General features: G+C 45.0%; 1 protein-coding gene across 2 annotated transcripts in view; it reads right to left on the reverse strand.

The window, feature by feature from the left end:
• Positions 1-5,565: 5,565 nt before the first annotated feature.
• Positions 5,566-16,722, reverse strand: part of WDR19 (WD repeat domain 19) — a 107,887-nt gene continuing 96,730 nt past the window's right edge. The window contains exons 33-37 of one of the 2 annotated variants that reach the window (XM_054990597.1): positions 15,241-15,391; positions 14,114-14,237; positions 13,733-13,809; positions 6,581-6,702; positions 5,566-5,847 (exon numbers count right to left, since the gene is read on the reverse strand). In XM_054990597.1, the coding sequence (XP_054846572.1) occupies positions 6,591-6,702; positions 13,733-13,809; positions 14,114-14,237; positions 15,241-15,391 (464 nt within the window). In that variant the 3' untranslated portion in view covers positions 5,566-5,847; positions 6,581-6,590. Of the gene's footprint in view, positions 5,959-6,580; positions 6,703-13,732; positions 13,810-14,113; positions 14,238-15,240; positions 15,392-16,722 lie in introns of both variants that reach the window. The other variant, XM_054990595.1, reaches the window with a different exon arrangement.

A 16,722-nucleotide genomic window follows, 5' to 3' on the forward strand; every position in this document is an offset into this window, starting at 1 on the left:
AGGAAAGAAGAAACCTTAAGAATGAACAGAGCATGGGCTCCAGTTCTGAAAAACACCAGGCCAACAAAACACTCCACACCCGACAATAGCCCTGCAGAGAAGATTAGCACATCAAGCACCAATCCATATGCAAAAGAACCTCCTCAGGATACAATGAAGCCTCCCGCCATTAGCATTCCACACCCTGGGAAACTCTTACAGAATGACTCAGCTCAACCCCACCCCTCCTGAGTAGATACAAATGACCTACATCTTTTCCACACTGTGACACTGAGAGATCTCTGTCTTTTGGTGCTACACCTCTGAAGATGCCAGCCACAGCTGCTGGCGAAACGTCAGGAACTACAATGCCAAGACCACGGCAATACAGCCCGGAAAACCCCCAACAACCAAAATAATATTTGATTTATATACCGCCCTTCAGGACAACTTAATATTTACTCAGAGCAGTTTACAAAGTATATTATTATTATTCCCGCAACAACAATCACCCTGTGAGGTGGGTAGGGCTGAGCGAGGTCCGGGAAGCTGTGACTGACCCAAGGTCACCCAGCTGGCTTCAAGTGGAAGAGTAGGGAGTCTTGGCACTTTTAACGGCTACACCAAACTGGCTCTCCAAAACACAAAGAAAGGTAAAGTATGTCTAGTACTTTAGCTGAAAGTGGCAGTAGTATGACAAAGAAATGTTGCGGATGACCAGGAGCCACCTGGAGACATACAGGAACGCAGGACGAAGGGTGTGCTTGTTGGCCACGTGCGCGGCTCTCTCCCGGGGCAGGGGCAGGGAGCGCCTTCTGAAGAGTAGGAGTTTCCCCCACACCAAATGCTCCCAACGTGCTGGGGAAACTTGTAACACTTTCCTCTGGGGAAGGACTGAATATAGCTGAAACAAGGGAAAATCTAGTTGAAAACAGTTATGATGCAAAGAAGAAGCAAAGGTGCAGCCTCTGTCCTTTGGATGTAATGTGCATGGAGGAGCGTTCAAACCTAGTAAAGCCTTGTGTAATCTCTGTAGCTAGAGAAGTATGGCGTATAAAATCACAATATCAATTTAACCCTTTCTCGCATGCTAAACTAACATTATGGTCCAATCCAGATTTTAAAATTGGGAAGAAATCTTATGGAATATTTGGACAGACAAAGGAATGTTTACCTTAGATCAATTGATAAGTCATGATGATAAGTTCTGTCATTTTTCTCAACTGCTGTCTAAATGTGATTTGCCAACTTCTGCTGAATCCTCAAAAAAGAAGATCAGGAGTACACAACGAATCAACCTCTAAGGATACAGTTTGGCATCTTTAGATTGTAAGTACAGCAACGTATCCCAGTCCTCTTTTGGGGTTGTGCTAGTTTCTGATATAATGGAAGACGGACCAGATAAGATCTAATCCTGTTCCTCAGTGGAATATGCAAAAATATTCTGGCAGGATGCCATAGCCTCAAACCTAATATTAGCAACACAATAAAGGCTCTTCTGAAAAATGCAAGCAAATCCTCAAAAAACAAGATCAGGAGTACACAATGAATCAACCTTTAAAGATACAATTTTTACGTTTACTCTTAAAGTGACTAGGTGCTTATACAAAGTGCTATATATAGAATAAATATAGTTTCATCAAAATTACGTAGAAAAATAGACACATATGTAGCAATAAATCGGATTTCCTGATTTGGAAATCCTGAATCTTTATAAATTAGGTCCAATTCCGGTATTTACCCTGCACCGGAAACCTGAATTGCACACCTCTAATTGTGACGTTGGTGGCCGGAGGGCCCAGATTTAAGCAGCAGGGCATAAGAAGCTGGACTCGGATCAGAAGCTGTGGAGTGGCATACTCTTTATACATTCATTGATTGACCTGATCTGGTATTGAAACTAATTTACAAGAAAACATTTCCCAGTGATAGGTGTAAAGGTCTGTAATGCTATCAGATATAAAATCTGAGAGCCAGTTTGGTGTAGTGGTTGAGAGAACCAGGTTTAATTCCCCCCTCCTCCGCTTGAAGCCAGCTGGGTAACCTTGGGTCAGTCACAGCTCTGTCAGAGCTCTCTCAGCCCCACCCACCTCACAGTGTGATTATCATTGTGGGTATAATAACGACATACTTTGTAAACTGTTCTTAGCGGGCATTTAGTTGTCCTGAAGGGTAGTATATAATGGTTGTTGTGGGTTTTCCGGGCTGTATTGCCGTGGTCTTGGCATTGTAGTTCCTGACGTTTCGCCAGCAGCTGTGGCTGGCATCTTCAGAGGTGTAGCACCAAAAGACAGAGATCTCTCAGTGTCACAGTGTGGAAAAGATGTTGGCAGGTCATTTATATCGACTCAGGAGGGGTGGGGTTGAGCTGAGTCATCCTGTAAGAGTTTCCCAGGGTGTGGAATGCTAATGGCGGGAGGCTTCACTGTATCCTGAGGAGGTTCTTTTGCATATGGATTGGTGCTTGATGTGCTAATCTTCTCTGCAGGGCTATTGTCGGGTGTAGAGTGTTTTGTTAGCCTGGTGTTAGCACATCAGTAGAGACCCCCTCACCTCTGCAGGAGTATGCCGTATACCCTGCAACTGTGGACAAGTTTACATCGGGACCACAAAGCATAGCATCCAGACAAGAATAAAAGAACATGAAAGACACTGCAGACTTGGACAACCTGAAAAATCAGCAGTGGCTGAACATAGCCTAACTCAAACAGGGCACAGTATCTTATTCCAGGACATCAAAATACTGGACAACACTGTCTTTGGTGCTACACCTCTGTCTTTTGGTGCTACACCTCTGAAGATGGCAGCCACAGCTGCTGGCGAAACGTCAGGAACTACAATGCCAAGACCACGGCAATACAGCCCGGAAAACCCACAACAACCATCGTTCTCCGGCCGTGAAAGCCTTCGACAATACATCGGTAGTATATAAATTGAAATTATTGTTGTTGTTGTTATAAGTTGCACAATACAGCAAGAGAGGCTTAATGCTCTCTCAAAGTTATGACCATTATGGTTGCAAAGACAGGAATGAATTTCAAGAGAGATAAATGCAAAGTTCTGCATTTAGGTAATGAAAATCAAAGGCATACTTATAGAACGGGGGAGACTTGTTTTGGCAGTAGTATGTGTGAAAATGATCCAGGGGTCTTAGTAGACCATACACTGAACATGAGTCAGCAGCGTGATGTGGTGGCGGTTTTGGGCTGCATCAACAGAAGCATAGTGTCCAGATCATGCCAAGTGATGCTATTGCTCTACTCTGCTCTGGTTAGACCTCACCTACAGTATTGTGTTGGGTTTTGGGCCCCACAATTTAAGAAGGATATAGACAAGCTGGAAAGCAACAAAGATAGTGAGGGGCCTAGAGACCAAGTCCTATGAAGAAAGGTTGAAGGAGCTCGGAATGTTCAGCCTGGAGAGGAGACAATTGAGAGATGATATGATAACCGCCTTCAAGTTCTTGAGTGGCTGTCATATAAAGGATGGTGCAGAGTTGCTTTCCACTACTCCAGAAGATCGGACCAGAACTAACAGGTTGTATTGAAATCAAGAGTTTTCGGCTAAACATTAGGAAGAACTTCCTGACAGAGCAGCCCCTCAGTGGAACAGGTTTCTTCGGAAGGTGGTGGGCTCGCCTTCTTTGAAGGTTTTTAAGCAGAGGCTGAGGGCTTGCTGATTCTGTGAACCTAAAGTGCACCATGCAAAATTATTCCAATACTTTCCCTTTAATCTAAGAACCAAATTCACGACAGTTACAATGCTGAGTGTGAAATACAGTCAACTGTCACGAATACAATTATTCATATACAATCTTTTCAGTGAAAATGCATTCACTCAAGAGACTCTTAAAGAGAGTGTTTACACCAATCCTCCTCCTTTCCGTTTACATGAAGAGACTTGGGAGAGACTTGGGATGATTGAAATCTTCTGCAATGCTCTCCTCTGCAATTTCTTCCCCAGGCGACTCCAACACCAGAAGAGGCCCGCGTTGGCTCCATCTCCTGGGCGGGAGAACCCCCCGGCACTCCCAGTCCCGGAAGGGAAGGAGAACTCACAGCTGTCCAGAACCACCCAATAGGACGCCAGCACCTCTCCCGCTCCGCACCCACCCTCCCAAGAGTGCTCTCCAAGCAGTTATCTCCAGCTCTGTGTACTCAACATCTATAACCTCTCTTAATCCAATTGGAAACCCAGACACGGAGCAGGAGGTATCTGCTTGGAGAGCACTCTTGGGAGGGTGGGTGCGGAGCGGGAGAGGTGCTGGCGTCCTGTTGGGTGGTTCTGGACAGCTGTGAGTTCTCCTTCCCTTCTGGGACTGGGAGTGCCGGGGGGTTCTCCCGCCCAGGAGATGGAGCCAACGCGTGCATCTTCTGGAGTCGCCTGGGGAAGAAATTGCAGAGGAGAGCATTGCAGAAGATTTCAATCATCCCAAGTCCCTCCCAAGTCTCTTCATGTAAACGGAAAGGACGAGGATTGGTGTAAACACTCTCTTTAAGAGTCTCTTGAGTGAATGCATTTTCACTGAAAAGATTGTATATGAATAATTGTATTCATGACAGTTGATTGTATTTCGCATTGTGCACTTTAAGAGTTAGCATTTTAACTGTCATGAATTTGGTTCTTAAAGGGAAAATATTGGAATAATTTTGCATTGTGCTGTACTAACTGATGTTGCCACAGTGCCCCGCCTTGTTGTGTATTGGATGCTGTGAACCTGGGCAGATCAAGAGTGGTAGGGCAGTAAGTGTTACATCAGTGCTTAGTTCTCGTGGCCCTTCTTACATGCCCAGGGTAATGCTGATTGCCACTTGGGGGTCAGGTAGCAATTTTCTCCAGGCCAGTGGGTCTAGGAATGCTGACGGTGTTTTGCCACCTTCTGGGCATGGAGCAGGGGGTCACTGAGTGTGTGTGGGGGGGAGGTAGTTATGAATTTCCTGCACTGCGCAGGGGGTTGGATGGTTCCATTCAACCCTATGATTCTATATGTCAAAGCAGCAAGCGAAAGAGAAAGTGGTCACAAATCAGCTGGATCTTTAAATCTGAAATTTTGCCTCCAGTGGATTTGTAATGTTGGAAGGCACAACTAATGTTTGAACTCCTCTTCCCTCAGTTTAGAACTGGGGCTCAGAAAGGGCTCATTTGAAAACAGCCCGATCTGAAATTTGGAAATCACCCTGCTGATTATAAATGGAGGATATAGGTTCCAACGTGCTCCCCCCTTTCCCCTCACAAAGCAGAGATTTCTTATACTATCCTTTCGTTCAAATTTGTCTGGCAGAGACAGCATTTCTTTTTTGTGCCTAGAATTATTGAAAAGAAAGATGGGGTGACAGAACTCCACATACAAGAAGCCCTGGGAAATGTAGTTTTCTAGAGCCCTGGCTCAGCCTACTGAGTAACTTGGGTTTTCTAAATATCCCAACTCCCTGCTGAGTATCTTGAGGGAATTGTGCTTGAACGTCCTGAGGAAACTGCGCTTGGTTTATAATGTAGTCACACACTATGAACTCGAGAAATTTGTTTTTTAAACCAGGTGCAAACTTTGATAACATCACTAAGACTTGCCATTTAACATACAAATTTTATTGTAAACAGAAAAGTCTATAGTACAAACATTCTATGAAAATATAAATATTTACAGGTTCACAATTAGAACAAATTTGATAACTATAAAATGTTTTAAAGAGCAGTATGAACTGGGCTCAAAACCTTGACGCTTCCTTTAACGTCACAGCACTTATCTAGCCAAAGGCCCCTGGAAACGCGCACTGCTGTTACGTACTCAGAAGAATTACGGCATGTTCATTATGTTGTACAGCAGACAATCAATCCGTCGTGGCTTGTATAACGGTGCATCTTATCTGTCTAAGTATAAAATAGAAAATATCTGGTTTTGAACTGTTTTCTAGTCTTCAGCATTCCAGGAGCCGAGAAACAGGAGCGGGGGATAAAAGCTGCCGTATCGTGCAGATGTATCTGTTTTAAAATATGACAGTCAAAGCAAGCATCCTGTTAGACTGCTCTCACATAGCGACAAAATAAGCCACAAAATATAGATGGATCTGGTTTGCTTTTTGCTACAATATATTTGTCTTCCTGTATTTCTAACAAATCAAGTATTTCGCTGCAGGATGAAAAACTCACATGCTAATATTCTGGGTGCATGGGTGCTCGCAAGCGCGAGCCTGGGAACACTTTTAGAACAGTATCTTTTTCACTGGACTGGTTTTGGTTTATCAAACCATTTGCTGGTTTATGTCAATTCCTGTAAACACTCAGAAGTATCAGTTAAAGATCTCTGACCAGTTAAAGACTAACAGCCGTAGCAGAATCCTGGGCTTTCCTAATTTTCAGTGTTGCTTGAACTACAGAAGTTAGTATTTTATTCTAGTGATAATATTCAGGTTTGGGAATAGATCTTTTTGGTCGGTGTCTCAGGGCTAATATGGAAGGAGGGGTGAGAAGTTTCGATCTGAATAAAATATCCCTCTTGACTTGGCATCCATCAATGAAAGCAGAGGACTTTGGGATCATTATCTTAACTATTTCTAACAGGTTAGAAGTTTTCTAAAATTATGGTGAAGGTCAAAACACTTACGTGACTAAGGTCACTGCTCCACTTCAAGCCTGAGGTATGGTGTACAGTCAACTATTTTCTTAAGGCTGACAATGTTGACTTTTTCTGAACACATTGGACACGTGCTTTCATTCTGCAGCAAGCTGTTTAAAGAAGATAATTGAAATCACGTTTGTGGCAGTCAGAATCAAAGTTAAATCCTTGCAAGCTTATGTTTCAGCTGTTATTGATTTAATAGTTCTTCACAAGGATAGATTCCTACAAAGACGACATACGTTTTGAAGTTAACATACTTGAAATCTGTGCATTGGGTTCACATGCATATGAATGATGAATTATGTTCGGAACAACATGAAAAGACTCAGCAGGAATACACAAATACACACAAAAATTGTGTGGAATTCCAGCTTTCATTGATAAATATGAAAAAGCCGACTTGTTAAATTATGATTATACACGAGAGATGGGCATGAACCAGGGGGGAAAAAAAGAACCACGTGGTTTGTGGTTCGTCATGTTTCACGAACCACGAACTTTCATGAGCCTGCCCCGGTTCACAAATAGGTTTGTTTTGGTTCATGAAAATGTCACTTCTGGGCCAGCAAATCACTACTTCCGGGTCATCAGGTCTGCAGGAAGTCCATCCCCTGTGTCATGTCTATATATAGCCATGCCATGATAGTTTGTTTGTTATGTCACTGATGCCACAGTATACTTAAATGACAATGTCTTAATGGTAACTTGTTTCCTCTCCTTAGCCATGTTCTCTCCATATTGTAATTGTTACTTGTAATTGCCAGACCCAGACTGGGCCATGTTATCTCACAGAAACATGCATCTCCTAGTTAGAGAAGACCTTGACACCACCTCACAGAATGTTTTGTTGTGGGGATAATAATGGCATACTTTGTAAACCACTCTGAGTGGGCATTAAGTTGTCCTGAAGGGCGGTATATAAATCAAATATTATTATTATTATTAGATGCCAGCTTTGCTACTTTGACCAGATACTGGGAACCTATTATTGTATAACATTTAGCCATAACTGGAAGGGTTCTCACAGGACCCATGTAGAGTTGCACGCCAAAATCCCGACAGTTGTTTGAGAGTGGGAAAATCAAGTATAACAATGCTTATCTGCTTTGCCTTGTCACTTCTACCAAGCTCCGTGATGAGTTCAGACCTGAACCATAAGAATCCTGAATAAAGCTTTTCTACTGGAACCAATGTGTGTTCACTGGAGAGGGGCTGAGGGATCTACCTGCCAGGAATTGACACCCTGTTGCCTAGGAAACTGATCGGTGCTAGGCTGTCTGCAGTGAATAACCGAAAAATGAACCAATCGAACCAGTCTAAAGTTCGTCGCGGTTCGTCAGAAATGGGATCTGACAAACCACTGGTTCACGAACCATGAACCGGCCTGGTTCGTTATGAATTTTGGTTCGTATTTCGGTTTGTGCCCATCTCTAGTATACACGTATTTTTGAAAGTGCATGCAAACGGTGCCTGTCAGTCTTGGAAGCTGCAGATGGTGCTGAATAAGTCTTCTAAGGTTCGGGGCCCTGCACAGCTCTTTGTCTCTCAATGTTCCAAAATAAGAGAAAATGCAAGTTGCCTCACTTGCTCCAGCTGCAGAACACTCGTGGCCTTGGGGTTACTTATTTTACCCTGTCCTTCAGTTCAGTTACTTGTGTTAGTGTTTTTCAAGTTAGGATAGTTTTGGGCACTCAGACAGATTTGATTTGTATTTTTCCATCAGCTTTGAATTTAGAATTAACATAGGTAGTATATCATAAATAGTATTACCAACAGCATACATATCTTTTGGTACATCATTTTCCAAACAGATTATATTCTTGGGAATATGACAAATGCAAGAATGACTTGCACTTCTTCACACACGCAAAAATATAGTGTGTGAAATTGGTAGAAATGGGGTGTGGTGGGAAAAGATCCCTATAGTTTAGCAAGAAAAACAAAGTTGCACTTACCTGTAACTGTTGTTCATCAAGTGGTCTTCTGTGCAGGCATACGTGGGATCTGCGCATGTACAGGCCAACCCGGACATTCTAAAGCTCCTTGAGGCATGAGACACCCCGTCTTTTTGCGCACTCCCCCCCCCCCCCACAATGCGGCTATAAAAGGCTGGGCAAGCAGCTTCCTCCTTCAGTTCTTTAGCTGCTGGTGCGGAAGGATGATAAGAATAAGAGTGGATGACAGGGAAGGAGGGAGGGATGTGTGCTGCCTGCACAGAAGACTACCTCAATGAACAACAGTTACAGGTAAGTGCAACCTTGTTTTCATTGTTGTGGCTTCTGTGCAGTCCCACATGGCAGGTTAAGCACAGGAGGAAGATGAGAAGCTCTTCAGAAATTTGATCAGAGCAGAAATTTTCTGATCAATTTTCTTTCTTTAAATGATATTAGAAAGTTAGGGTCCTTTTGAAACGCAGCTGTCCTCCTTAAATAGAAATACAAGGCACGTTTAACATCCAGAGTATGTAAATGCCAGTATCCTCCTGAGGTGTTGGTAAGAAGACAGGGCAACGTCCTGCTTCAAGTGGAACACAGACGATCTTTGGCAGAAAGGGGAGGTTTGGATGAAGAACAACCTTGTTTGAAAACATCTTACTAAAAGGAGGGCTGGATCTCAGGGCTTGCAATTCACTCAGTCTCTTAGCTGATGTTATGGCCACAAGAAAAGCTGTTTTTGCTGACATTATTTTGGGCAAGCAGGTAGCTTGAGGGCTCAAAATGCTTATGCATAATAGAGGTCAGAACTAAGGAGAGGCTCCACTGAGGGATGGGCCTCTAAGCCAGAGGATTTAGTTAACTAAACTTCTAAGGAAGGACTTGCATTCTGACTGAGCGAAGAAAGATTTCCCATTTATCGTGTCATGACAGGCAGAAATGGCCGGCAGATGGACCTTAATGCAGGAGTAAGCTAAACCTTGGCCTTTTAAGTAAACCAAATAATGTAAAATGGAAGGTAAGGAACAGGAGGTGGGATTCAATCTGTTTGTATTGGCCCAAAGGGAAAATCTCCTCCATTTAGCCAAATAGGACTTCCTGCTGGAAGGTTCCTTGGCCTCTAAAAGGATCTTTTGGACTAGGGAGGGGAAAAACTAGTTCAGGGGAGAGATTAACCATGCTGTGAGTTCTAGACAGTTCAAGATAACTCTCTCATTTGGAGAGGGCCCCGATGGTGGTAGAAGGATGGGTGTGGAATATATCTAGATCCCAGCTTCCATCCCCAGTGCGGACTCAAAGTGGATACAACATTTCATACCTTTCTATTCCATCCACACAAAACCCCACAAAGCAGGCCGGGCCTAGAGAATGCAACAGGCCCGAGGCCACAGGCGAGCCTTCCAGGTAGCTCAGCAATGGAATCTGGATCGGACATTCCAACCTCTACACTGAACAGGCTCTTGTTAGAAAGGGTGCTGTAAAGGAATGATCCCAGGGACGGTTTGAACACAACTGCAACAAGAGCTCTCTCCCAGCCGAGGCAGTGGTAACACTGTGGAGTCTGTTTTAGGTTGGTCCCAGGAGGATATTAAAATCTGAAGCAGTTGCCCTCCAGTCCAGGGTTTACCTATGTCTACAAGAGCTGGCTGAAGGATTGCTGGCAGAGGCCTGTGCTAGGCCTTGTGCTCTTCTCTTTGTTTCTGCTGAATAAAGGTACCCAGTGCTGACTAACAAGGAATTGAGAAGCCAGGGGAAAGCCAGACCCATTCTCTGGGGGGGAAGGGGTGTGTGGGCATATACGGAGTCAACAGAGAGATAAAACTTCACTGACTGCCTAAGTTTAGATTCCCCTTGTCTTTTGGGGGGGGGGGGTATAAGTTCCCTCTCTATCTGCCTTAATAGGCCAGCTAGGATTCCCTTTGTCTGAAAATTGCCCCCTCTACAACCTCTATCTGGGGGAGAAGGGCTAAATGAAGAACTGGGGGGAGACCTGTCTCTTCCCTCAGTGTACTGACAACCAATTTGGCAAACTCTTCTCATAGTTAAGTAATCAAGTTTAGGAGCTCCAGGGAGAGCATCACCAGTGCCTCACGAGTAGACTTTCATCATCAGTGCTGGATCCTGGGGATGTTGTTATTGTCCATTTGCCAGACTGTCTGGCTGGCCCTAACTGTGTCCTGTGCCCACTGATTGGCTTTTGGGATGTGGGAAACCCTTCTCTAGCTACCTCCCTGTCTGGTGGCAAGGTTGCCAGCTTTGGCTAGGCCAGAAATGGCTGCCATGTAAAATTGTCATTTTCCTCTGCCTTGCATTGAAGGCTAGCCATTTCTTCCCTCGTGAAACAGAGGATAGTCGGGAACCCTCACCACTTGTCTCAAAACAGCTACGAAGTCAGTGGACATAGCCAAGGAAGCCAGACCAGGCGTTTCACTCACGGTCTGTTGACTGGCAGAGCTCGGTGGTGAAGATGACTGTGGCGCCTCTGAGTGAACCATCTGGCCTCGAATGTTCTGTGCCACTTGGACTGATCAACAAATGCAGCTGGAGGCACTCTGTGATCTTATCCCCTCTGCGTAGAAACTGGAGCTGTGCCGGCTCGGCTCCGTGTAGCTGCCACGCTATCTGAGGCCGTCTGTGCACCAACTAGGCCACGAGTGGCTGAGGTGCTGCTCTGAGGGGAAGGGCTTCGGCAAGGCCACGAGTGGCTGAGGTGCTGCTCTGAGGGGAAGGGCTTCGGCTAGGCCACGAGTGGCTGAGGTGCTGCTCTGAGGGGAAGGGCTTCGGCTAGGCCACGAGTGGCTGAGATGCTGCTCTGAGGGGAAGGGCTTCGGCAAGGCCACGAGTGGCTGAGGTGCTGCTCTGAGGGGAAGGGCTTCGGCAAGGCCACGAGTGGCTGAGGTGCTGCTCTGAGGGGAAGGGCTTCGGCAAGGCCACGAGTGGCTGAGGTGCTGCTCTGAGAGGAAGGGCTTCGGCAAGGCCACGAGTGGCTGAGGTGCTGCTCTGAGGGGAAGGGCTTCGGCAAGGCCACGAGTGGCTGAGGTGCTGCTCTGAGGGGAAGGGCTTCGGCAAGGCCACGAGTGGCTGAGGTGCTGCTCTGAGGGGAAGGGCTTCGGCAAGGCCACGAGTGGCTGAGGTGCTGCTCTGAGGGGAAGGGCTTCGGCAAGGCCACGAGTGGCTGCTGTCCTGCCTCTGAATGCCCATAGTGCTGTGATGCCTCTTTTTGACGTGCTTCAGGGGCTTCATGGTGTCTGACTTCAAAGCAGGAAGGATGTGGGTATGCTTGGCCACCTTGCAATCTGGTCCGCTTTCCATCCCCAGATCAACAGGCGCGGCATTCTTTAATGCTGCATTCTTTAAGGGCTGCCAGCTCACCCTCTGACAAGAAGCCATCTGCGGCCTCCCTGCGGGCCTGAGGCAATCCAGATACTGACATTCTAAAATGACTTCTGCCACGGCCATAGAGAAAGGGAAAGGAAAAGGAGACAAATGCAGAGAGATTTTCCCCCAGGTTAGCCTCACTGCATGGAGAAGCATAGAAGAAGGAAAAAGTAAGAGCCAGCCACGGATGAGAAAGAGGCGAGCAGAATAAGAGGCTTCCCTGAGGGAGGTCAAGAAGGGAGGAGGGGCAGGTAATGGCCACAACGGAAAAGAGCAGGAAATGTTTTAGGAGAACTCCCTGCGGCTAGCTGGACTGGTGGGGGGCAGGAAGGGAAGGCAGGTATTGAAGAGAAGGGACTGCTGGAGAAGAGAGTTGTTAGTGTTGAAAGACAGAAAGAAGGAAAAATATACAGTCATCCGAGGCAGAAGACTAAAGCGCTGCTCTCCCTGTCGAGACAGGAACAAAACTGAAGGAAAGTGTGATACCTACTGGAAGACAGGAAGTCCAAATTAGTCCTGCTTCCCTGAACAGAGGGTGGGAATCACCTGTCTCAAGATGTCCTCCGCCTCAGAGGGAGAAGAAGAACTGAGGGAGGGTGTCAGGTCTTGCCAGGTAAATCCCCAAGCACTTCACTGCGTCATTCCGGTGTATGAGTTAAAGTTAGTTTATTGAAGAGAAATACCAGGATCAAGATGGTCAGACAGGATAATTGGCTGGAATGGCTCAGGATAGCAAGGCAAGGTTAATTATAGGGCAAAGTCCACGCCCCCATAGTAAGGAAGAAAGTCCGTTAGGGTTTTGGCACGCTGAACCAGGGAGCCAGGAGAGAGGGGAGGAGGGAAAGGATGAGCTCTGCTCAGTCTCTTAGGAGGTTGGAGCGGTCTTGACTGGAACTTCAAGGCCATGTTCACAAGCTGGCCAGGAAATGGTAACCAAAACACCTGCAAGATAAGCAGCTAGCAACCAGTCAGCAAAACAGGTTCCCTCTGCATGTTCTCAGACGTACACTACACACTGCAGCAAGAAATTCATAACACATGGCAGATATGCTGGAGGCATATCTGACAGAGGGAGAGCGAAAGGCGCACAATGAGGAATGGCTGGACTGCGGATGTGCAGATCCCATGTGGAACTGCACAGAGAACACAACGATGAACACGGGTGATGCTAGCCAACGGTAACTCTCTGCAAGAAGCACCCCCCCCCCCACACACACCAGCAGAGCTTTCAGTTCAGTTCAGTCCCCCCGGTAATGCAATAAGGAATGTTACGATGATGGAGAAGTGTCTGGCAGTGATTAGCTGAGTTGTCCTAAAGGCAGAATGAGGGAAGATGCACACATTTCTTCCTAGCTACAACTGAGTGGTCCTCTAGAGAGGGAGGGCAGGGAGAAGGGCTAGGGCAGACTAGATTCACGCGGATAGAAGACACACTCAGGTCAGGAGAAGCGTCCATCTGCCAAAGGAAGTGCCTCTGCTAACAGAGGAGAGGAAGGCTGAAGTTCATGTGAAATAGCCAGACAAATGTTTGGTTATCAAAGTTCACATTGAATTAATCTAGTGCCTGGGTCGCTTTGATAATGGAAAACATCCTTGTAGTTTAAGTAGATCCAGAGGAGTTGGCCGTGTTAGTCTGTAGTTACAAAATAGTAAAGAGTCCAGTAGCACCTTTAAGACTAACAAACTTTATTGTAGCATAAGCTTTCGAGAACCACAGCTCTCTTGGTCAAATGACTGTTAGTTTTAAAGGTGCTACTGGATTCTTTACTGTTTTGTTGTTTAAGTAATATTCCTGTAAATTAGGCTTAAAAAGACTAACACTTACTTTCTGAACTCTGAAAATAGGGCAGGGAAGTCACAATGGGGGCACACAGTCCAGTCGCCTTTCACCATATGTCGTCCCTAGATGAAGTAGAGAAATTAAACTTGGATATTTCATAATGCTCCTAGTCAATACACAAAAACATCTTGACTCCAAACTGACACTTAATTGATAGAAAAGTCTGGGATCCCAGAAAGAAACCACTAACAAGTAATGTTTGAAATCAGGAACATAGGAAAAACTGGTAGAGTAACTCAAAAATAGAAGTATGAAACTGCTTATCATTTTTTTTTAAGTAAAACAGTTTATGAGATCCCTTTCCAGAAATTTAAGGTGAGGAAGACTTAATTTAAAATTGCCAGTTGCATTTTATTTGGTACTCACTGTAGCAATGCAGTAGGGCAGGTTGTTTTTACAGCCAGGACAGAGAAGCTCACATTCAGGTAGCAAGAATTCACAGTAGGGACAAGGCATAGTTGGCTCTTCAGCTTCTGACGTATCAGGCCGTCTAGCAATAAAATGGAAGAAATCTACTAAGACATGAAGACGGTCAGGTCTTACATCTAATACAGTTGCAAAACTTTTTTTTCCTTGACTGAAGCATAGGTATATTACATTAATTCTTTGCAACTTCACATCATTATAAGAAATCAGTCTTTTTGCGGTTTATGTACTAACTCTCTCCGGCTTGAATTCTTCTTCTTCATATTTTTAGTTACGTTTGAAGAACACAACTTAAGACTTATGGAATCATAGGGTTGGAAGGGACTTCTAGGGTCATCTAGTCCAACCCCCTGCATAATGCAGGAAATTCACATTTACCCCACCCCCCGGACCACCCCCCAGTGGTCAGAAGAGGGCAGAAGAGTAGAGTAAGTGAGAAAGAAAGAACCTCATGTCACTGTATGAGTCTTCAAAGTGATTATGAGAAGGCCGGTTTGTGAACTGATTTCCAGCAGTCGGGCATTTAGCTGTTCTCGACGCCGCTAGCGAGCTTGGCGGTCTTTTCCTTCCGTATTCAGCTTCCATTATGGGAGGCTGTGGCGCATCAATGGCTTTGCTGTGCACACTTTGTTTCCAGCATTTTGCCAGCCACAATTCTAAAAGCAGTTGGTTTATAAATTGCCTATAATCCTTCTGCCATCCCAAAGAAAATTCAGCAAATGGGTCTTGTCACAATCAGAAGTCCTTCTGGTTCATCAAAGCTCAGCCACAAACCTCTAGGAGACAGCTCAGCCTCAGCTTCGCCCTCTCCTCCTCAGCTGTGCAGAGATGGGTAACAATTTCTGACGTATTATTTGTTGAATTTGCAACATATTTATAGCTCAGATCCATTTTATTCCAGTGCTGCCATGAGAACAAAGGAGAAGCCCTCACTGCCTTGTGTTTAAGATCAAGGAATAATCAGACTCTTAATACAATAAAATACGGCACTTTGCCAAAGTCAAAAGGAGCGGGCTTTTCTTGAGGAAGGCACTCCCATTTCATGCAACCCCTGCACCCCAGCTCACCTGACCATCGCTTCAATCTTCTTTTTATATTTCAGATCAATTTTATTCCGGTACTCTGGCCTCATTAACATTGCAGCAAAGCCAAATGCGGACTTTTTCAATCCTGCTCTGTAACATTCAATAACTGTGGAAGTCAGGATGGGGACAACGTCTGCAAAGAAAACCAGGAAAATTGTGTTTTCAACAGGTAGGGAAGGTTTTTCTGAAGCCCTTCATTTTCAGTTTATTGTCCTGGGTTTTCCAAAGAGCTGCCAATGTCCTTCCTAAATTTGAATGTGAAAGTGCTCATTACAGAAACAAAATGCAACATTTGGAATCAAGTATGCACGGATGTTCCTAGCAAAGTCACTCATGCATAAACAACGCAATACCAGCTTTGCCTTGCTGGATAAGACAAAGTCCACCTAGTCCAGCCCCAACTCTGCTCCGTCTCTTGTCTTCTCTGGTATTCTGACTCAATAGTGGCCAGTCAGATGCCTTAATGAAGCCCACAAAAGATCTCTCTAGGCTGAGCATGGGTAACAGAATGGTAGATTCAATGTTAAGTTTGATACGATGCATATTCTAACCACTATCAAAAAGCCTTACTACACACATAATGATGGGGTCTAATTCAGCTGTAACCAGCCAAGTATTCATGATTTCCATTATAAGTTTTCAAATTACAAGTAACTTGAAAGCAGAGGGGCGGGTTATCACGCAAAGATGGTGGGTGTCTATCCCCACTGAGGCCGAAAGCAAGTGCCCCAATAGCGGTAATCTTTTTAAAATAATGGGAAAGTCAGTGGGGGCAAAATCAAGCCCATCAGTTCAACAAAATCTACTCTAAAGGCTTTCTTAGAGCCTGCAGAGATAAAACAAGCGCCAGCTGAAAACTGGCCAATGCGATCTAAAATGGCAGCCACAAGGGGCTTGGGGGATTCTGACAAAATACAGGCATTAGCACATGATTCGAAAAGCGCAATGGTACAACTGGAGGAAAAAATTGAACTGAAAAAGAACTGACGGCATTCTTAAAAATGAGCTTAGTGAAATTAAAGAGACATGAATTGAGAGCCAGTTTGGTGTAGTGGTTAAGAGCATGGGACTCTAATCTGGAGAGCCGGGTTTGATTCCCACTCCTCCACTTGAAGCCAGCTGGGTGACCTTGGGCTAGTCAACAGCTTCTAGGAGCTCTCTCAGCCCCACCCACCTCACAGGGTGTTTTGTTGTGGGGATAATAATGACATACTTTGTAAACCGCTCTGAGTGGGTGTTAAGTCATCCTGAAGAGCGATATATAAATTGAACACTGTTGTTATTACAGCAAGCAGTTCAGACAGCAGAAAACGCTATGAAACTGGGTATTGCAAATCAACTGGTGGACCAAGAATTACAGGCTAAAAATAGGATTCTAGAAAATAAAATAATGGCCTTGACAACAAATTAAGATATAATAATGTGAAGATGAAAGGTTTTGATGACAAAGATGAAGGAAATGCT

The sequence above is a fragment of the Eublepharis macularius genome, chromosome 10, assembly GCF_028583425.1.
Source record: "Eublepharis macularius isolate TG4126 chromosome 10, MPM_Emac_v1.0, whole genome shotgun sequence".
Lineage (NCBI taxonomy): Eukaryota > Metazoa > Chordata > Lepidosauria > Squamata > Eublepharidae > Eublepharis > Eublepharis macularius.